This window comes from Pristis pectinata, chromosome 9, assembly GCF_009764475.1.
Source record: "Pristis pectinata isolate sPriPec2 chromosome 9, sPriPec2.1.pri, whole genome shotgun sequence".
NCBI lineage: Eukaryota > Metazoa > Chordata > Chondrichthyes > Rhinopristiformes > Pristidae > Pristis > Pristis pectinata.
The window spans coordinates 83639858-83662538 of NC_067413.1; the positions used below are offsets into that span (position 1 = coordinate 83639858).

Here is a 22681-nt window from a genome sequence, read left to right on the forward strand (position 1 = left end):
GGTCATTTTGCTTGTACTTGGAACAATGGTTTTGCAGCTCCTTAGGAAAATTCTGTCTCTGTCTCTGTCTGTGTCTCTGTCTGTCTGTCTCTCTCTGTGTCTCTTACAGCTTGTGTCGACGGCATTGGCCTCCTCTGGTGAACTGGGGGTTAAGGGTGTAGATTCTAAGCAAGGACATTCCCCTGTTAGCCACTGCCTACCTCCTGCTGCTTTTCAGACTGTGTCCTGATGATGCTCGGACTCCAGCTCTCCTCGTTGTTCTTCCTCTGATGCTGGTTTCAAGATTGTGCACCTAAAACTATGTAAAGGAAATTCCAAAGAAAAATAATGTTTTTAGCAGATGACCCAAAAATGGGATTAATTTGGAACACATTCCCAGTTTACAAATTGAAGTTTGAAATATGAAACCCTTGCTTATGTCCTAGAAAATTGAAGAATATTGTCCTTCACTAAACTGGACAGAGTATTTTGATTATTGTTGAGAATTACTAATGTACATTTCAGGTCTTAATGATATGGACTTCCTCTTCTGATTATCAGTGCTTTCCTTGGACTCAGACAAATATAAAAGAGATTTTCAGTGTGACCTCCTGGGTTTTGTTGTGGCTGATGATTTCTGTTTCTTTCTTTGAACGGCTGTCTGATCTCCAACCTTCAACAGGCTCTCTGGCCTCACGGCAGGTATTTTATTTCCTTTGTTAGTCCAGAATGCTTGGAAAAGTGCACTTTTTTTTGCATCTTTGGATTAACTGGATCAGGAGCTGGGAACTGGGAGCTCTCCCATACTCTGGTCTGTATCTTCCTTTCTTGCTCTCTTCAGTTTGCTTTAGAGTTGAAATTCATCTTGGATGGTGGAAGCTGTTTATACAACCTGCTCAATTTTTCCTTTCCACTTATTTCACAGTAAAGAATGTTGAGCAGTGTAAGGGGGCTGTTGAACTAATTCCTATTTGAGATTATAGCTCAGTGTTTTTATTCCCTTCATCTTGTGCCCTCGTCCAATTCAACTTCTCAGTCGTAAATGAAAATCGAAAAAAGGTCAGATGCTAGAAATCTAGAATATAAACAGAAAATTCTGGAAATATTCAGCAGGTCAGATCTGACAAAGGGTCTCAGACTGGACATGTTAACTCTGTTTCTCTTTCCAAAGATGCTGCCCGACCTGATGAGTGGTTCCAGCATTTTCTGTGTTTAGTTTCAAGTTCTCAACTGATACTTTAGTGTGCTCATCCTCTCTCTATTACATCTATCAGCTACTTTCAAGGTACAGACTAGGGCCCCATATGCTTTGTCTCAATCCCAAAGCCTTCCCATTAGTTGCCCTTGCTCCTTTTAATGTGTCCATTGTTGCCAATTGATGGTTTTCTCTCAGCTCTTGATCTTCATGTAACTAGTTCACAATCTCCTGCAGTCATATTCTAAAATTCAAATAATGTTTCCCTGAAACCCTCAATTTCTTTGTTACTTCTCCCTAAAAACTCTTTTTTTCATTTTTTAGGCTCCGTTTTTATTTCTCATGCCAATTTTTCTGTAATAATGTTCCTATTCTCAATAGCTTACTTCACGTTACTTTTGGATGTAACCTTTCCTTCTGCCTCCCTGAACATTCTGTCCATGCCATCACCTCAATGGCTGCTTATAGAAACACCATGAGTTTATACTGCTTGATATATAAACCATTGTTTATTGTTTGTTTTAGTTGTCCATGTATTTACTGAAATAAGGAAGTAAAGATTCTGGCTACAAAACTTTCAAAGATAGCTAGTCAATATTTGATCTCTATGGTGAATCTAAGCTGCCAGTTTTCTAAACCTGGAAGCAATTTCCAACAGTAAAGTAAAAGTATCGCTACTCTGGTCCCATTGTAACTCTATCCATGCTATTGAAGCATTGAAAATTTATAATATGAAAGCTAAGTTCTATGCACATATATAGGCAGGTATGCACAGAGCTCTCTTATGCTCTGCTGGTTTGAGCAGAAAACAACTGATTATTTTGTGTCATCATTGGTTACAAATTTTACATCTTTATTTTAAGAGATCTTTCTTGGAAAGTGAGCCTTCAAAGTTTCTGAGCTGTCATTTTTGTTTTAATTATTTGTTATGCAGACATGGGACATTGAACTGGAAAGGTCTTCAGAAGCTTGGGCTTCACAGTGTCTCTGGGAGCATGGACCTGGTTATCTCCTACCTTCTATAGGGCAGAACCTGGGTGCACACTGGGGCAGGTATTGTATGCGAGAGAAGACCAAAATAAATTTAAATTGTTTCAGCTGTTGTATGTAAGTTTTTGTCTTCAAAAATTATGTATTTGTTTTTCATGTTAAATCCACAGATACCGGCCTCCTACATTTCATGTTCAAGCTTGGTATGATGAAGTTAGAGATTATATATATCCTTATCCTCAAGAATGTAACCCTTGGTGTCCTTTTAGATGTGTTGGTCCTGTGTGTACCCATTATACTCAGGTATGGTTAACTTAAATAAGAGCTTTATGTGGCCGCTGTTTTAAGTAAAACTGCATGAAATTGGTTTGAATGGTCCTAATTTGGCTTCCTAAAGTAAGACTGACACTTAGTTGGGATTTTTACTGTGGTAGAAAGTGTATGGGAAATTGGAATACCAAATGTTCTAAAGAGGCTGGGAATAAAATGAAATACAGTTTTTCTCTTATTATGATTTCCAGAATGTCAGGGCATCCTAAAGTGCTTTACACCCACAACCAAACTTCTGTCCTCATAATCTGAGAAACACAGTAACCAATTTGTTTACAGCAAGCTCCAACATGTGATAATGACGAATGTTTTTTGTGTTTTTTGGCTAAACATTGGCCATATTCAAAGGCAAACTCCTCTTCCCTTCTTTGAATACCATTGTGGAATCTTTCATGTTACCCTGAGAGGTCAAATGGAAGCTCTGTTTAATTCCTAATGTGAAAGTAGAGAATTCCCTTAGTACTGCATAGATTATGTCCTGAGTCATTGGAGTGGATCTTTTGAGAAGTAAGGGTGTTACCATTTGAGATAAACTTGAGAGAAGGTGTGCCATCTTGCCTCTGATTGCTAAATCTGATCTGTATTCTGTGATACAAAGTTCCTGAAAGAAAGAAAATGTTCCATCACAGGGAACTTGGGTCCATTATCCAGCTGACCATGTTTAAAAGAAAGATTAATTTTTGTATTAAACTGCTTTTTTCTATAATCTCTGCTTCATTAATGCTTACTTCGGTCTTTGCACTTTTACAAAGAACTTTTCGTATTTAATATTAAATTTAGAGATAAGTTTCCTCACCACATGTGTCTGAGGAACAGATCTTTTCCAGACATATAGCCACCCATTTAATATTGCTCGACGGTTTCTGGGGAACCTCCTGATATAAACAGATTAATTCCAGAAGGGCTAGCAAATCACAGGAAACAGGAGGGTGTGTTGTCCATGTTTTTGCCTCACTTCCCTCACCCAAAACCCATTTTAAAAGCGACCTAGAAGGGAGTTTTGGTCCTGTACTCAGACACTTGCAAAATAAATAGTCAAAATCAGCATATAACTTAAAACAAAGGGGAAGTGTTTTCCCTAAGGGCTCCTGGAGGTCATCTTTTCACTTGAACGGCAACAATGTTGATTATGCTGAATAATTGCCAGTGGCTTAGACAGGGCTGAAAGTCTATGCATATCATTTCTGTTAGTGACTTGCTGAGCCACATGCCCTGTTTCTATCCACCATCTGTTCTTTAGGTCTCAGGTATTTTGCTAGTCTTCTGCCTCCAAGTTCCTGTAAAGCTGTTACTTTTCCCTTGAGGAATGGTAGAACTAACAATTCAGGAACACATGCCTGCAGTTAATTAGCTCCTTGATCTCCTGGTCATTCACAAGAAACAATCCCTGTTCCTCTTAATAGAGCAACCTAGAGTCTCTTTGTAGGTATCAATCATGGTAGACTTCAGGGCAGCCAATATGCTGTGAACACACTGCAATTCCTGTTTGCTTGAAGTTCACAGATTGATTATGAGGTACTGAATGAGGGGGGCTTCCTTTGGAGAGTACTTGAGAACGTGTATGCTGATCTTGGAATACCTGGACTATCTACGGCGGGCACCTCGTGGCACTGGAAAGATATCAGCAAAGCTGTCTTCACAAAATCCTTCAAGTTCATTGGAAGGATAAGTAAACCAATGCCAGTGTCCTCTCCCTAGCATTGAAGCCCGAGTTACACTTAGTTGACTCTATGGGCTGGCCAAGTCGTTAGCTTGCCTGACACCAAACTCCCAAACAGACACTTTATTCCTTGCTCTGTCACGGGAAAACAGAGGAAAAGGTTCAAGGATGTACTCAAAACCTCTGTGGAAGAATGCAGCATCCTCAATGACTCATGGGAAACCTTGGCACATGACCACTCAAAATGGGGAAAGAGTATTTGGGATGGGATTAAGAACCTCCTATCCATGCATCAGGAGCACACAGAAACCCTACATAAATGGCAAAAAGAGTGCACCACCTCACAAATTGCACATTCGGCATTTCCTGCGACATCTGGTGAGGCTGGAGTTCCCACATTGACCTCAACAGTCACCTCAAAACCCATTTAGATATAAAAAGGGGAGTAACAAGTTATCCCGAATCTTAAGGGACTGCCTAGGATGAAAAATAACTGTCATTATAGTTTGGCTGATATGAGTCTGATATGATTGTGCCTTTTTGTAATGTGAGCATGCTGTCAGGTGCAATGTAAGTTTATTTTATATTTTCTTTCTTTTAGGTAGTATGGGCAACAAGTAACAAAGTTGGCTGTGCCATTAATTTATGTATAAACATGAACATCTGGGGTCAGCTGTGGGAACAAGCCATCTACCTAGTTTGCAATTACTCCCCTAAGTGAGTAAAACTAGAAAAACTGATAAAAGTAAAACTGTGATGATATTTTTCTGAGAACTTACATAAAATTTCACACCATTTTCTGGGGAATGTAAATTGCCTGTGATCCGCCAAATATTAATGGTGCTTATTATATTATGGTTACAGAATTAACCTGAAAACCACATGTAATTTATTTTCATAAGGTTTTGTATAAATGACATTATAGTTAACATTTCTGAAGTATCAATATAATTGCACATTTAAGAGGAGGCATCAATTCCAGAATTAGAATTAATCTGTGGGCTAGAAATTGTACCAAGTTTGAATAGCAGCACTGCATGAGGCCACTTCACCTTTGTGAGAGGCCTAAACTGACATGCATCAATAGGGTATGTTTGTAGGTTTGATTGTCCACAAAGGCTTTCCATCTACAAGCTTTCACTATTGGACACCTCTCAGAGCTAAATAGTTAGGCAGTGAAATGGGATTGGGTGTGTTTAAAGATGAATGGTACTGTAGGTGGTTTGGGAGATAGTTGTTGAGGGAGGAAGGTGGATTGACTCAGAGGGTATTGATTGTTTGCGTTGAGATTGGGTTTATTGGGGGGAAAGGGGGAAAGGGGCATCGGCAGCATGACAATGGTGCATGGAAGAAGATGGATATTGTGGACTCCCTGGTTGTAGCATATACCAGGTTGGGATTCCTTCACCTAATGCCAAAGCAGGCTACAACCTTTTAGTTAAGGCCTCTGACATGCTTGGGCCTTATAAACATAGAAAGCTTTTGTGCAAGTGACATAACCATGTGCGTTGCAAGCTGTTTGATGCCACTACATTTGTCCAGTGGCCACGTACCTTGCAGGATCTGGAACAAATCACAGCACACCCAGGACTAGACTGCATTTAGTGATCGGATTGTTTAATAAAACACCATTGCCTATTGTGCAAAAATTCTGCACAAGACATAGATTTTCTAGGCCAGTGAGCATTACAAGTATTTGGTGTTCATGAATGAGGTCCATGGTGATTTTGTAATCTTGAATTTTAGTTATTGATAATCAAATAGTATTCTCCAGGTTCTGATGATCATCTGAACCTTTCAGTTGCATTATTTTTCCAGTATTTATTCCTTCATATTTATCATTATCATTGTATCTACTTACAGCAATGCAATTCTGGCTGATATCCTTAGAATGTGAATCTGTGACCTTATTTGGTGATTTTGTAAAATAACAATATTAACTCCCATTTTTTCATATGTCCAGTCAAAGATAAAGATGATTTAAAAAGCAAAACATTCAATGAAAAATGTGTGAGGAAAAAATAAATTTCCGGTTGTGCTGGAAAAATCATTGTGTAATGTAATAAACATTTCTCTATAAAACGTGATTTTTAAAAAATATACATATATGCTTATTATTTTCAGGGGAAACTGGTGGGGCCATGCTCCTTATAAACATGGGCCTCCCTGTTCTGCCTGTCCTCCAAGCTATGGAGGAGGCTGTAGGGATAATCTATGTTACAAAGGTATGTGCTATTGGCTTTCTTTGCTTTATAAATCTTTGAATATTGTTTATAAGCCATGATATTAATGATCCTTTGCACATACCACACCTATGTGTGAATATTCTAAATATTGATCTTACTGTAAATTCCCTATGACTTAAGTAAATGCGTATGAAATTCTTCTATTTGCATTTGTGATTTGTATTGTTTGCCATGTAAGTGGAATGTAGATTAAAATACCTCAGATGTTTGGGAAAGTTTTTTAGTCTTCTGTGTTTAAACTAATGTGGCAGGAACAGTATGTTACTGAATATGGAATACTTTGTCACAATTAATTGGAGGATCAGATATTTATACAGTTTTGAAAGAGAATTGAATAGATGTTTGAAACTGATCTAGAGGCTTAGGGAGAGCATTGGGAAGAAGAATTAGTTTTGAATTGCTTCAGTGAAGGGCAGGCACAAATATAGTGGGTGAAACGATTCTTCCGTACATCTTCTGTACATCTTTGAACTACCATGTTTAGCCTGGCTATAGGCTTTTTCATGTGGTATCTGCACAGAACACAGCAAAAGCTGGAGAAAATGCATCAGGCAGAACTTGTGGAGAAAGAAACTGAGTTAAATTTAAAGGTTCAAAGCGATTTGACAGGGTGGATATGGAGAGAATATTTCCTCTGGTAGGAGAATCTAGATCTCAGAATCGCATTAAAAATAAGGGATTGCCCATTTAAAACAGATGTGGTGAAACCTTTTCTCCCAGAGGGTCATGAGTCTTCTTCAAAGGAAGCAGAGTCTTTGCATATTTTTACAATGGATAGATTCTTGACAAACAAGGAGTGAAAGGTTACTGGGGTAGGCAAGGATGCAGGTTTGAGGCGAGTCACTTGTAATAACCCATTATTTCTTCAGATGCACGCCACACTCTTTACAATAACATCAGCCATGGTTGTATTAAATGATGGAGCAAACTTAAAGGGCTGAGTGGCCTTTCTTGCTCCTAATTTGTACGTATGTTTAAAAATCTCAAAGCACTTTAGGTGAGATTGGTCCAGACATCGGATCACTTGAGACAATTTCAATTTAAAGAAAAAGTTAGTTAAATGAAAGTTATGGACTTTCTCCCAGCTTTGTTCTGCAGCTTTTTATTCCTTTGTATATCTGACATACACAGGACTCTGAACATGTGTGTTGGTGGCTGGTGTCCATGCAGTGCATACCTGGCTGCTACTTCAGTGGTTTTGATCCACATGCATGACCCATGTGTGCAGGTGGCACTCACACATAGGCAGGCTTTCAGAGTGCACAGTCTGCTCCCTCGTTACTGAAAGGGGACATGCCAGACCAGGCCCTTGGCTGTGGAATCTGGTACTGGAAACCCATCTCGGTTCATCTTCAAGTAAAATGTTTCATGGGTCTTCAGTAAAAGGGGGAAAAATATACCCAAAATAGCCTTCATCCTGATGGCCACCTTTGTGTGTGGCTACATCAAACTGTGTGTAGAGCTAGAGTATGTGAACACCCATGTGTCACTGCGTGCTGAGGTTTTACTTGTCCCTGATATTGCTAAAGTTGGGCCTGGCTTGGTTCCATTTAGTTGAAGCTTGTTGCCCCACCTGACCTTTGTAGCATGGAATGTATTGGAGGCCCTATGCGAGAAGGGGATGGTGGATCCAATGGGTTGGTTCCCTGAGTAGGCTGTCAGAGTCATTTGGCAGAATCCCTCATCTCCAGAACTCGCAAACAAGGACCAAGACCTCACGTGGCTGGCAATGAGAGGGGTCCTGCCCATGAGATCCTTCATGTTGGGCCCTCAATCCCATTGCACGCTGCTCACGAGAAGGCTGCAGTGTGAATGAGGTGCTCATCTACCTCCTTGTGACTGTGCTATTGCCACAAAGGTCTGGAATGAGATGCAGTGGTCCATGTCGAGGTTTGCCCCAGGCAGCTGTGTAACAGAAGACTTTGTGATCCATGGTTTGTTCCCATTGAGACAAACCGACAGCTGCTGGAAGATCATCAACTCAGTGAAAGGTACAGTATACTTAGGGTCTGCCTGAAACTTGGTCTTCCAGTATAAGGAGATGTCCACAAGTGAATGTGGCCAACCTGCATATTCCAAGATGTAATGGCAGCACTAAAGCTTGGTTCTTCAGTTCATCCTCACTCCCAGCAATATCCAGGCCAGCCCTCACCTTCTACCTGATCTCCAGGTCACTCCTCGCCTGACCTGATGACCTCCACCTCTATTGTCACTCAACCCCTCATGATACAATCTAACTCTTTGTCCCTAACTTTACCCCACCAAATGAAGCAAAGCTAATGCGCCCTTCATTATTTTTTATTGTATATTTCCCACATTTATGACCTGGAACAACAATTGTGAAATGTGCAGACGTACCAAAGTTCACCTGATTAAACTTGGTTAACAAAAAACTCATGGTTACTTATGGCTTCCTCTCACTAACAAGACTCATTTTGGCAGATATTTCTGTAGCACCAAAGTACAGTTTAATGTATTTATGAAAAACCTTGTTTGTTTTTCATCCTTTTTCATTTTTGTTTCATCTTGAAGATGACAGAACAGATCACCGCTATTCTCCTTCAGAACCAGAGGAAGAAACTAATGAGGTTGAAAGACAGAGAACTAAAACTCAGGAAACACAATTGAATACCCGGACACGAACAGATTCCACGAGAACAGAACACCTTGATGCAAATGAGATTATAAATACCCAACAAATGTGTAAGAACAATTTGTACTCTAAAACAAAGGCAAGATGTAATGGGCACAGGAAATCTAAAAAGAAAATACTGCAGGACAGCCAGGTTTTGTGTGAGAGAGAAACAGTTAATGTTTCAGGTTATTTATCTTTCTTTAGAAATGAAGAAGTTTGGGAAGTTATAGGTTTTAAAATGGGACAGGATCATGGAAAGGGGAAAGGAGGAAAGAACAGTGAAGTAGGTCTCTGAAAGGACGGAAGGCAGGGAAAATAAATGACAAGGGGCGATTGTGCAAAATAGAAATAAATAGTGATGGAACAAATAAAGATGCAAAAATTGATCCTGAGGAGGTGAAAATTACAACAGAGTAATAATTGTTAATAATTGCTTAACTAGAAATCTTGTTGTTCTGAGTTTCGCTCAGAATATGAGAAGTCAAGATAAGAGAGGTTTGAGCAAAACATAGAAAATGAATTAAAATAGACAAGTGAACAGGAAGTTCAGGGACACTCTTGTGGGTTAAACAGGGTTGTTCAGTAAGGCTATCGGCCAAGTTGTTTTGGGCACCCCAAAGTAGATGAGGTGCCTTTGTGAATTAGTATGAAAGTATAACAGATTGAAAGCAGTAGAATATGTGCTACTGGAAGGGGTATTTGGCACTGTGAATAGTGGGAAGAGAAATTGAAAGGATGGTCATGAGTAGGGGAGAAAGGTACTTCAAATGAAAGAACTATTGACTGGATTGATGTGGAGGGATAGTAACTTTGGAATGGTGTAAGAAGAAGGAATGATATGTTTTGCAGTGCCATCTTGGTGTGTATCTTTCTATATGATATTGAGAACTAATTGGCACAATTCATAAATCTGAGTTTACCATTTATTCTAAAATTGCTTGAAGGTTACTGCTGCTTTGTGACATTATCCTGTGAAAGGCTTGGGTGTTGGAACAAATACATTAGTTGAACATAAATTTAGTTTCACACTTCTTTTGATTGTAAAATGTGCATTTTCTTCAAATAATAAAATCCCAAAGTAATAATAACTTCTTAAGAGCACAAGACTGCATTTGCTGAGTAATTGAGTTCCAGATGCCTTGGGATACCACAGCTATTCTGAAATTGATGAGAAAAATCTCAGTCATTTCATTGTTTCTTCTACAGCTCAGTTGGTGTCCTGTGAAACCAAACTACGTGACCGATGCAAGGGAACAACTTGTAATAGGTGAGAAATGGAGGCAAAACCCATTTCCTATACCAGTTACTAAACTAACAAAATAGTGTTTAAAATGCTTATTTAATCCTATTCAGTTTAAATTTATACTGATTGATAATGAAGCCCTTGTTTTTTGAGCATTCTTTTCATTGGAATTCTGATATATTGAGCAGAAATTCATTGTTCTAGGCAAAGTAACAAAATTGTATAAGGGAAGTAGACAAGGACACAACATTAATCTTATTTCACTTCTTGTAGATATGAATGCCCGGCTGGTTGCTTGTATAGTAAAGGAAAAGTAATTGGGACTCTGCATTATGAAATGGTGAGTTTAAAAAAAAATGAAGAACTAGTTCAATGGTGTGTTAGATTTGTATGGTAGTTTGGTATGTGAAGTTTTGAAAACCTAAAACTCATTCACCTACTTACATAGATAAGCAATATGGAGGAATTTAAGATAGAGGGATATGTGGGAGGAAGGGGTTAGATCGTCTTAGGAGTGGTTTGAAGGTCGGCACAACATGGTGGGCTGAAGGGCCTGTCTTGTGCTGTATTATTCTATGGTTTCTATAGTACTACAACACAAAAGCAGTTTACCAGGATTTTTATTGACAAATTGTAACTAATCTGCAATATTTATTCTTAATGTAATATTTACAACATTTATACTACATTAGCATTTTCTTGTTATTTTAGAAATAACATCAGATTGATGATCAACGTCTGACTGAAAAATTTCTATTTTTTGCAGTTTCTTAACAGGCTTTATTGAATGAGAATTTGATTTGTGGCTACCAGTTTCCTTGCCTTTACGGAGAGCATTAGATACTTAAATTTTGTATCTGAGCCTAGTGTCCCCAAACTGCACCTAATGCCATATTGAATTTGATAGTTTTTAGTCATTCTGGAGCTAACTGATGAAACATTTTGTTTTATATATTGGAAAACAAGCAGACCTATTAATTTCCATTTTTAATCATGTTCACTTGTATAATTAATGCAATCTATATAAAAAATGGAATAAACAATTGGTGAACTCCCTTTCATAGCCCAATAGATGTTGTCAACCTGGAAAGAGAAGAAGGGAGGGACAAGGCGTTAGTGACAAGGTTAGCAAAGATAAATGAGTGGCAGCTGAAAGAAGCACCACCCTGTCATGTGGGGAGGAAAACGGAAGCGAATTCCTCCAACTATGTCACATGTTGCATTTCTGATTTATCTGTTAGTTCCAGTGCGGCCTTGTCTAATGTGCAGTGAATTTGCAGGGATAGTGACCTACTTGCTGCTCAGATTTGCTCCCTGGTTTTGTCAATCAGTTCTTTCTGAAGAAGGGAAGAGTGCAACTGGATGCCCTGCTGAAAGATTGTTAAGATGTGCACACCAAGACATAGTATTTGTGATTGGTGCAGAGGTGGTGTAGATTGTGGTGAAATGAGGGAGTGACTGTAAGGGCAGTAGCAGCTGCAGATTGTGCCAGCAGCATCAAATTGGTATTGGTTTATTATTGTCACTTGTACCGAGGTACAGTGAAAAGCTTGTCGTACAAACCGATCGTACAGGTCAATTCATTACACAGTGCAGTTACATTGAGTCAGTACAGAGTGCATTGATGTAGTACAGGTAAAAACAATAACAGTACAGAGTAAAGTGTCACAGCTACAGAGAAAGTGCAGTGCAATAAGGTGCAAGGTCACAACAAGGTAGATCGTGAGGTCATAGTCCATCTCATTGTATAAGGGAACTGTTCAATAGTCTTATCACAGTGGGAAAGAAGCTGTCCTTAAGTCTGGTGGTACGTGCCCTCAGGCTCCTGTATCTTCTACCCGATGGAAGAGGAGAGAAGAGAGAATGTCCCGGGTGGGTGGGGTCTTTGATTGTGCTAGCTGCTTCACCAAGACAGCGGGAGGTAAAGACAGAGTCCAAGGAGGGGAGGCTGGTGTCTGTGATGCGCTGGGCTGTGTCCACAACTCTCTGCAGTTTCTTGTGGTCCTGGGCAGAGCAGTTGCTGTACCAAGCCATGGTACATCCTGATAGGATGCATTCTGTGGTGCATCTGTAAAAGTTGGTGAGAGTCAAAGGGGACTAACCAAATTTCTTTAGCCTCCTGAGGAAGTAGAGGCGCTGGTGAGCTTTCTTGGCCGTGGCTACTATGTGATTTGACCAGGACAGGCTGTTGGTGATGCTCACTCCCAGGAACTTGAAGCTGTCAACCCTCTCGACCTCAGCACCATTGATGTAGACAGGTGCATGTACACCGCCCCCTTTCCTGAAGTCAATGACCAGCTCTTTTGTTTTGTTGACATTGAAGGCAAGGCTGTTGTCATGACACCATTCCACGAAGCTCTCTATCTCCTTCCTGTACTCCGACTCATCGCTGTTTGAAATACGGCCTACAATGGTGGTATCATCTGCAAACTTGTAGATAGAGTTAGAGTAGAATCTGGCCACACAGTCACGAGTGTATAGGGAGTAGAGTAGAGGGCTAAGGATGCAGCCTTGTGGGGCACCAGTGTTGAGAATAATCGTGCCGGAGGTATTGCTGCCTATCCTCACTGATTGCGGTCTGTTTGTTAGAAAGTCAAGGTTCCAGTTACAGAGGGAGGTGTTGAGTTTGGTGACAAGCTTACTTGGGATTATTGTATTGAAGGCAGAGCTGTAGTCAATAAACGATAGTCTAATGTAGGTGTCTCTACTGTCCAGATGCTCCAGAGCTGAGTGTAGGGCCAGGGAGATGGCATCCGCTGTAGACCCGTTTTGGTGATAGGCAAATTGCAATGGCAGATATTGTTGCTGTTACTGTTGCAGAGGGAAGGGAAAGCTCAGCAAAATATTGAGAATACTGAGGCAAAAGGTGGAACAGGACAAAAATCAAGAATCAGAGAGATGTGATGAAATGCCTTTCCTGAGCACATCTGAAACTGTTGTTGAATTTGTTGGAAGATTGCAGTCAGGCTATGGCTGCATTACACTGTAGCATCTGACAACAACTAATCGTGTCAGTGATCACTTCATCTTATTGAAAAACACTATGATGCTGGAGGAACTCAGCAGGACAGGCATCATCCATGGAGAAAAGCAGGCAGTCAACGTTTCTGGTCAGGACCCTTCTTCAGGACTGAAGATAGGAAAAGGGGAAGCCCAATATATAGGAGGGAAAAGCAGAACAGTGATAGGTGGACAAAAGAGGGGAGGTGGGGTGGGCACAAGGGGGTGATAGTTAGATGCAGGTGAGAGATAGTGAGAGACAGGTGCAGAGGAGGAGGAGGGGAGAGCAGACGAGGTGACTGTTTCGCAGAGCACCTGCGCTCTGTCCATAACCGTGATCTGCATCTCCCCGTTGCCAGTCACTTCAACTCCCCCTCCCACACTATCACTGATATGTCAGTCCTCAGCCTCCTCCACTGCCCGGAGAATTCCAAGCGCAAACTGGAGGAACAGCACCTCATTTTCCATGTTGGAACCTTGCAGCCGAACGGCCTGAACATTGAATTCTCCCACTTTAAGTAATCCCCATCCCCCTTCCCCACAAACCTCCCCCCCCCACCATGCTTCTCCTCTTTTTCCCTTTCCTAGCCTTTTTTTCTACCGTTTTATTTTCCTTTCTCTCCTTACCTTTGACCCATCCCCTGGTGGATCTGCTCTCCCCTCCTCCCCTGCCTATCACTATTCCTCATCTGCATCTACCTATCACCACCTTGTGCCTCTCCTCTTTTGTCCACCTATCACTGCTCTGCTTTTCCCTCCTATATATTGGGCTGCCCCTTTTCCTACCTTCAGTCCTGAAGAAGGGTCCTGACCCGAAACATTGACCACCTGCTTTTCTCCACGGATGCTGCCTGGCCTGCTGAGTTCCTCCAGCATCATCGTGTTTTTTATCTAGATTCCAGCATCTTCAGTCCTTTGTTTCTCTATTTCATCTTATTGGCTGGAAACCTCCTCCTGAGGACCTCTGGGATTATGCCTGAAATCTAGACGAAAAAATAGTTGTCCACTTCATAGGCTATATTACAAGCAAGGAAGAGGATTTCATCAATATCTTATTTCCGCTGTGTTTTGTTTGTATATTATGTTGATTTATACTGATGAACAAGGTTAAAAATGGAAATTAGTAGGCCTCATGGGAATAATTCAAAAATGGAAAGTACTTTAATGTTACCTTTCAGATGAGACCAAAGCTGGCTGTTAATATCCAAATTAAATGAGGCCTTTTGCTCACATCATTAGATACATTTATCAACTAGCCCAATTTAATGCTCACTTTCAGTGCAAGTTGAGTTTCCCTGCCCCCTCCCCTATTTTCTAGTCTATAGTTAGTTTTGCTTCTATATAATATTTGGTAGTAGCATGCTTTAATGCAACAGTGTTCTGTTTAAGATAGATTCCTACATATATAAATTGATAATACTCTTTATTTCATGTGTACTTTTCAGCAATCAAGCATTTGTAGAGCTGCAATGCATTACGGAATTCTGGACAATGAAGGTGGTTGGGTAGATGTTACCAGACAAGGAAAGAAGCCATTCTTTATAAAATCCAACAGAAATGGGATCCAATCGGTTGGGTGAGCATTAGTCACTTGAATTGCAGCCTATTTGTACACCAATGCAAAGAAGTCAGTAATTAGGGCTCTGCTGTGACACCATTACATGTGCAGCTTCACAATGAGAGACCAGGAGTGTTGAATTTTCCTGTAAATCACTGTGATGTCCTTCTGAATATTTGTTCTGCATAGTGTGTACATTCAAAGGACCTGAGGAAATTAGCAGCCCTGAAAATCCATGGGCTCAGATTAGAGCAGTCTTTCATTAATCAAGTCTATTAACACTCTCTATCACTGAGTCGTGGAGGAGATGAGTGAGCTGGGGTGTAGCAGTGGGTGTTGGTGTGATGCTGTGAGAGGGTAGAACGTTTACTTGAGGCTAGAAGATGCACCTGTCACTGAGTACATAGAGTGAACCTTGCTGATCAATACTGCCAGAAGCTCCAGAACCTTGTACCAAGGGGACAATTGTCCAAGCACTCAATCCCACTACTCCCAACACCACTGAATTCCTGCCAAGGGCCCTTTGCAGTCCCACCACATTCCTGAAGAAACAATATAGTCAGCTTTCTGATCACAGATCTGAGTCTAAAATTCAAAAGGTTGAGGGTCCACGATATTTCATAAACAGACTCCCTTTTATTGAAAGGACTCATTACTACCTTTTCACACCCCGTACCACAAGGGGCTCTAGTCTACTGTCTAACACTGGGACTGGTGAGGGAGTCCCATTGCGCAGAATGCTAAACGCGAAGGCAAGAAGAGGGAAAGGAAAAGGAAAAGGAGTGGTGCTGAGGTGTGAAGGAAAGGCAGTGAAATGAAAAAGAGAGGAGAAGAAAGAGAGAATGCAGGTGAAATGTTCGAAGGAAGTGTTTATAGATTGGCATTCTTCACTGTCTTCAGCTAACATATTTCTTCCTTTGTTTCAGTAAATATCGACCTGCCAATTCATTTACTGTTTCTGAAGTACCAGGTTAGTTCCTTAAATGTAAATTCTAAACATTTTATTCCAGTTATGTTTTTATTTTTAACTTTAATTTTAATTTTCTCCATAGTCCGATCTGCTACCTGCCAGACAAGAGCACATCAAATATGCACATTCAAAAAGCCAGTTTCACATTGTCCGAGGTAAATGAGAATGAATGGTTATCACTCGAACAACTTGTTCTGCCCGTAGTCCCTCTCCATTGACAATGTGGACTATTCTTCAGCTGTGGGCTTTTGGGGTATGAATGCAGTCTGGAGAACAGAGGGCTGGGTGGGAATGGGAGCAGGGTGGCAATTGCAGGAGAAGTAGAGTGCCTCGATAGGCACAGGGGAAGTCAGTGGTATCTTTGTTACTGATATCTGCTCCTTCCTCGATACCACTGCTGGTTTTCTTGAACCTTGGGAAGTCAGGCCAAGCAGTTAACCTTAAATCGGGCTTTCTTTAAATATGCTCTTGACGTGTTACATATTTCCAAAATGGGGCACCTGTGCACTTCACTGCTCCCACTGGATGTAGAGATGGAAGGTGTTTACAGATGTATTTTTTAATTTACCATCATTGGCAATATTGTTTTCAGTTGCAGAGGCTTGAAACTCCAAAATTCCCTCCTTCTTGGTTCTTCTGTCTTCTCCACAGAATACCAAGTTAAGGCAGGCATCAGGTGGTCATAACATAGATATGAAGAACATGTATAAGACTGACTGACTTTAAGAGTAAATTGCTTTGCATATCGCTTGTATGGTAGCACACTCATTAGGATAGCAAATGTCCAAAGCCTTTTCTTCAATGTTTTTCTTTTGATGAAGTACTTTTTTGACAGTGAGAATCATGTTACATGGTCCATGTGGTTGCTGAGGCTTGTATCTGTTTTACTTGAATCTGTGTGTTTCCCTCCCAATTTTCAGGATGTATTGTCCACCAAACTGTATGGAGGAAAATCCACATCTGGCTCGGGTAATTGGTACTCGGTTCTACTCTGATGTAAGTACCTAGAATGGATTTTGCTGAATGACTTCTTTTAATTAGTGCATAATGTTCCCAATGTTATCAGTGTCAGCAGTGGCTCAGCTGGTGGTGCTCTGACTTCTGACTCAGAAGTTTCAGGTTCGTGACCTAGTCCAGAGAGTTGCATGCAAAAACTTAGACTGATACTCCAATGTGGTACTGAAGGCACAGCAGAGAAACAGTCTTTCTAAGTGAAACATTTTTACAGAGACCCCATCTGCTTTTTCATGTGGGCATAAAAGACTCAATGGCACTATTTTGAAGAAGAGCAGGGATATTATTCTCAGTGTTCTGGCTAGTACTTATCCATCAATCAACAATTCTAAAACAGTTTACTTGGTGACTATTGCATTGCCATTTGTGGCAGCTTGCTGTCTGCAAACTGATTACTTTATGATGGTGACTACACTTCATAAGTACTCTGTTAACTGTAAATCTCTCTAAGATGTTCTGAAAGGGATGTGAAAGACAGAACATAAATGCAGGAATTTCTTTCTCATGTTATAATTATCATGTTAACCATTTCCAAGTAATAGGTTTGCTATCATCTCAATTTCTTTTATTGAATATTGTGACTGGAACATATTTTTAAAATGTATCATTATATGAATATACAAAGGCCACTTGACCCCTTCAAGTTTGCTCCAACATTTAATCAGATCAGTCATGATCCTACTATAATCTCAGCTCTCTCACAATACCTCATACTTCAATAATTTCCAACAAGATGAAATATTCTTTCCACCTCTAACCTGTGAAGACTCCTCAACATCTTTCTGTCAAGTCCATTCTAACTCCCCTAAACTCCAACTGATACAAGCCTGATCTGTCCAACCTTTCCTCCTAAAACTGTCCATTCCAGGTATTAATCTAGGAACCTTATTTGACGTGTTACCAACACATTAACATCTTCCTTAAGTAAGGAGACCAGTACTGTAGATGGGGTCTCGTCATTAACCTTCATAACTGAAGCACAACTCCCCCAGCAATAAAGATAACATTCTATTATCTCTCTTAATTACTTGCAGTACCGGCATTCTAGCCTTTTGCAAATCATGTACTAGGATACTCAAATCCCTCTGCATCTCAGAGCTCTGCAATCTCTCACCATTGATATTCTGTACTTTTTTATCATCACATACATTGAGTTACAAATTTCACATAAGAAATGTATTGAAGAAAATTAAATTTTATTATGTAGTGGCTGCTACCGCGATGTGAAAGCAAGACACTAGTTGGTGAGCTGCAGAACAAAATCTGATTTTTATTTTCCTGCCTTACGTGGGCCTTTTAAGGGGAATAGTTCCCGCCCACCGAAAATGGAATTGACGTATGCGCTACGTCACCAAACTTTTCCCACGTGCGAGTTCTCCCCGTCGCTCAGGGAAGATGAAAGCCCAACGCCCTCTTGGGCCTCGCCGCTCCGACGACACGCGACCCGACCGCCAAGCTGGTTCGCTTGCTCGGACAGTGAGTCGCTACAATTAGATTATTTTTGATTTTTCACTAAACCAGACAAAAGTAGAACTGACAGAAACGGCAACCGAACATGAAATTTTCCAAAGCAGCTCCCTAACAACAGAAGGTGATTGATGAGTTTGGCCTCAATTTTCTTATGAAACGTGCTGACAAAACCATAAAGTGATTTATTTGAAAAAACTGATCTGATGTCCAGAGTAATAGTGAGCAAAAAAACCCAGATAATCAATAACCAAATCTCTTAGCTGCCTGCCATACATGTTTTTGTTACATCATTAAAATACCATGGAGAGAAATGGAAAATAATCAGAAGGGATAATGAGCTAAGAAGGATGAGGAGGACTGTTTGAGATTGGAGGATGCTAGGTATATACCAGGCTTTTGTTAGATCACACCTAGAATAAAATGAACAGTTTTGGGCAGCATAATTTAATGATATATTGACCTTGGATGGAGTGTAGTGAAGATTTACCATTATGACACCTGTATTTCAAGAGTTTGGTTGTAAAGCAAAGTTGCATAGACCAGGGAAGTATTCCCTTGCATTCGGAGGATTTATGAGTGTTTTGCTTGAAATTTTGTAAACATTAAGAGGAACTGGTGAAGTAGATGGAAAGATACATTATCTATTGATTTGAGTGGCTAGAACAATAGCCCATTGTCTAAAAGTTCAAGGCAAGTCTTTCAGAAGTAAGATGAGGAAAGCCTCTCTTCACAAAGGGTGTCAGAGATTACGAACTTTTCCACAAATAATAATTGAATTAAGTGTTAAATTTAAATCTGGCATTGATTGAACTTTGTTAAACAAAAATGGGTATATTTGCCGAGAAAATGGATTGCTTAATGCCCATGTTTTATGTACTACAATGCAAAATTTGATTTCAGCTAGAGTAGGTAATGCTAGCGATCATTTCTAGGTGAAATTGTACTGATCAAATGACTCGCTCTTGTTCCAATGTACCTGGCTTGATGTGAACAAGAGTCACAACTTTCAAACTCTATCCTGCAGTGAGTTCCTAGGCAAAATGCTGCTGTGAGTTTTGGAATGATCCAGCTTATAATTTGGAAAAAAATACTTTGATGGTCCAAGTTATTCATACAATATATTCTAGGAAAGATGCAGCCACTTGGACCAGCTATGACTCTGTGTTTGAGGTACAAATCCTTCCAGAGAAATTGGAGTCAAAAACCAAACTGATATTTATTTATTATTACTTTTTGTTTGCCAAAATTCTGTGGAAAATTTTACAGTAGAGGTACAGAGAACAACAGTCCTACAGTGATGCCATCCTTTCCGGAATGAATTTAATGAAGGAAAGTAAGTCATATATCCATGGGTGGTAAAAATATGTAATGTTACAAGTGGCAGCTCCACATTACATCAGCGTGGGTAAAATAAGTTAAAATTTACGTCTGTAATAACATTTTTCCCCGTTTTTCATAACTTTAATGCACTGTGAAAAAATTGCCTAATTTGCAGTGTTTTATGCTAATTAAAACTGACTCTCAATCTACATTTGAAGCTTTGCACCTGATATGCAATAGACCTCACTTATTCCAAAAAGTTTATATAACTCTGTAAAGTTTCCCTTCTAAATCTTAGAGGGAATCCATCATATGCCTACACACCAATACAGTACCACACTAATAAAGTTAGACTTTTAAAGCTTTTAAACTCAATATTTCATCGATCTTATTGAGAGATATTTATTACAGTAAGCATTCCAATATTTTATTCAGGGTGCTCAAGAATGTTCAAACTTTTGTCACCAGATTTACAGACATAAACCATAAACACTTTATAGCTTGGGATTACAAACTCCTTGAAACACTGGCATTCATGTGGCAATTTGCTTTTGCTAAATTGCTGAAAACCATGATTTTGATTTTATTCACTAATGGCATTTGCAGGATATGCATTTAAAATGGTGTTAGCAATTCCTGTTGCTTAGTTTGCATTTGACTGTAAATGGAATATACTGTATATGAATTTGAGCTGCTGAGCAAATTTTTTCTAGCACATTGCATGCTGCTTTGCTTGCACTCTTAATTGTGAATTATTATTGTGCTATTCAGCAAATTGGGTACCATGGTCGAACATACATTATGCCTGCATGCCAGAAGATTATAGGAAAGGCATTTTGTGATGTAGGTCATCATGCAATTCTGACTTATTGCCTATACTGCCTTGGGCCACCACAATCCAGCCAATACAATGTGTAAACCATATGGAGAAAAAAATGACATTTAGTGCAAAAAATTAAATTCAGTGGAGGGAAGTAGGTTGCCATTTGACTGAGAAGTAAATTCTGCAATCTCCACACAGATTACTGAGCAGGGGCTGATATGAAATATCTGGTTATCCTTTGTCACAAATAGGGAATTAGGGACCCACTGATGGGACTCGGCATAGTAGGGAGAACTAGAGGGCCTGAAGAGCAGGTCAAGTTCCCAGCAGAGCCAGCAAAAGGAAGGGCTCTGGGGCTTTAGTCAGGAGGAACCCTCCTGCTAGACATTTTGGGAAAAACATGTTGTGCAAGAAGCTGCGAGATCCTAGACTGTGATTTACCAAGGAGGTCGTGATGGAGACTTGCCACTTGCTGCCTGTAGTCACAGCCACAGGGCCACACCTGGACTGCTTTGCCTGTGGCTGGAAAGGTCCATGGCTCTTAAGTTTTTCCTGTTTAGGTCTCGAGTTTTGTTTGAATAAAGAGCAGCAGGCAATGTAATCACAAACTTCACAGACATTGCGGGCTCCCAATGATGCAAGGTGATTGATTACAACCATATCATCTTAAGACAACCATTGGACAATGTGGAACTCTGTAGTGTATCACTGTCAAAGTGTGAATATTGCCTGTGATTACATCCAGTGCACCCGGCCAGTAGACAGCAGACACCCTGATAGGGTCCCACATGACATATTCATGTTACGGCAATTAGCCATGCCACTGTATTCCAATGCCATGCCAATGAGTGGCTGCTGGGTGACGAGGTTTAACCACTGTGCACTTGGCTGTTGCCTCCAGTCAGGTTGCATGAAGAAGAGCAGAGTGTTCTTCTAATGCAGCTATGCAACCACCCATAACATCATAATGCTTTCAGGGCTGAATCTGCTCTGTCGGCACATTCCAGTAGTTCAGAGAGGCATATTCACTTATTACTAACTACAATATTGTCCTTCCCTGTAACTGCAGTTTTGGAGAAGGTGATGATGGGAGGCTATTTCTGGCTACTTGTGAGGGACAGACAGTTATCTTTATCTTCCAGTGAGGAGCAAGAATCTCTCATTACCTACATCCTAGAATCTACAATTGACTGGAAACATACTTGGACCAGACAGATGTGTGGATATAAGAAGACATCAGAAACTAGCTGTTCCCAGCAGAACCTAACTCATTACTCCCCAAAGCCTTTCTACCAGCTGCAAGGAATGTTAGCAGTATGATGGAATACTCTTTCACTTGCCTGGATGCATGCCTCTTCATCAAAAGTCAAAGCTCAATATCATCCCGGACAAAACAGTTCTACTTCACACCAGATCTATTACCTTGACCATTCCTTCTACCACAGTGTAGGAAGGCTGCAATGTGTACTGTCTACAATAGGTACTGCAGCAACTTGCCAAGCTTTCTTCCAGAGCACACCCACCTTTACCACATAGAAGGTCAAGGGAACACAGCATTTCCCTCCCACTCACAAACTCTCCTGCCATGGAAATATTCCTCTGCTTGTCTCTGGGCCAAAATGCTGAAATAGCCCTGTCATATAATATTCAGGGAGTATCTTCACCACAAGTAAGGCAGTAGGTTAAGAAGGCAGCTCCCCACCACTTCCCTCAAAGGAAATTAAGAATTATCGTTATTCCTGAACTGTCAACATAGCTCGCATCCTAAAATAAACAAAAATAAACAAATATTCTTCATTCCACCACAGTTCCCATTCCTTGGTCGTTGGTCATCTCTGCATTAGTGGATACAGGCTAAACCATATCAGCATTCTGAACTACATTTATGCATACAAAACAGATCAAAAGCATACAAATGCAGAATAATCTCCCTCATGTATCTGCATATACACTCTACTCTGGTCCTGAAGTACCATGTGAGTATGAGCATACCATTATCTAACGTATCTAATGTGATCTTTTCCCCAAAGCTGGCCACACAGTCTGACAGCCACATTAGTAAGGGCTAGTATTCTCATCTATGCTAGAGTTTGTCCCTCCATGCCAGGTGTGTTATTGGTGGTGCCAGTTGTGTGCCTGAGGGAGGTTTAGTAGTGTGTCTATGTGATGTGCCTGACATAGTTGAAAAACTAGCAGTGTGCAGAAGATATTATGTGGGTTTGTGGCTCAGAGTAGAGGCAAATGTGTT

The 22681-nt window shown here is 40.3% G+C and overlaps 1 protein-coding gene across 1 annotated transcript in view; it reads left to right on the forward strand.

The window, feature by feature from the left end:
- Nucleotides 1–22681, forward strand: part of LOC127574146 (cysteine-rich secretory protein LCCL domain-containing 1-like) — a 44226-nt gene that overhangs the window by 14587 nt on the left and 6958 nt on the right. The window contains exons 3-13 of the mRNA XM_052022894.1: nt 2109–2227; nt 2335–2467; nt 4756–4871; nt 6279–6379; nt 8933–9103; nt 10242–10302; nt 10552–10618; nt 14724–14854; nt 15763–15806; nt 15889–15961; nt 16727–16802. Of these exons, the coding sequence (XP_051878854.1) occupies nt 2109–2227; nt 2335–2467; nt 4756–4871; nt 6279–6379; nt 8933–9103; nt 10242–10302; nt 10552–10618; nt 14724–14854; nt 15763–15806; nt 15889–15961; nt 16727–16802 (1092 nt within the window). The remainder of the gene's footprint in view (nt 1–2108; nt 2228–2334; nt 2468–4755; nt 4872–6278; nt 6380–8932; nt 9104–10241; nt 10303–10551; nt 10619–14723; nt 14855–15762; nt 15807–15888; nt 15962–16726; nt 16803–22681) is intronic.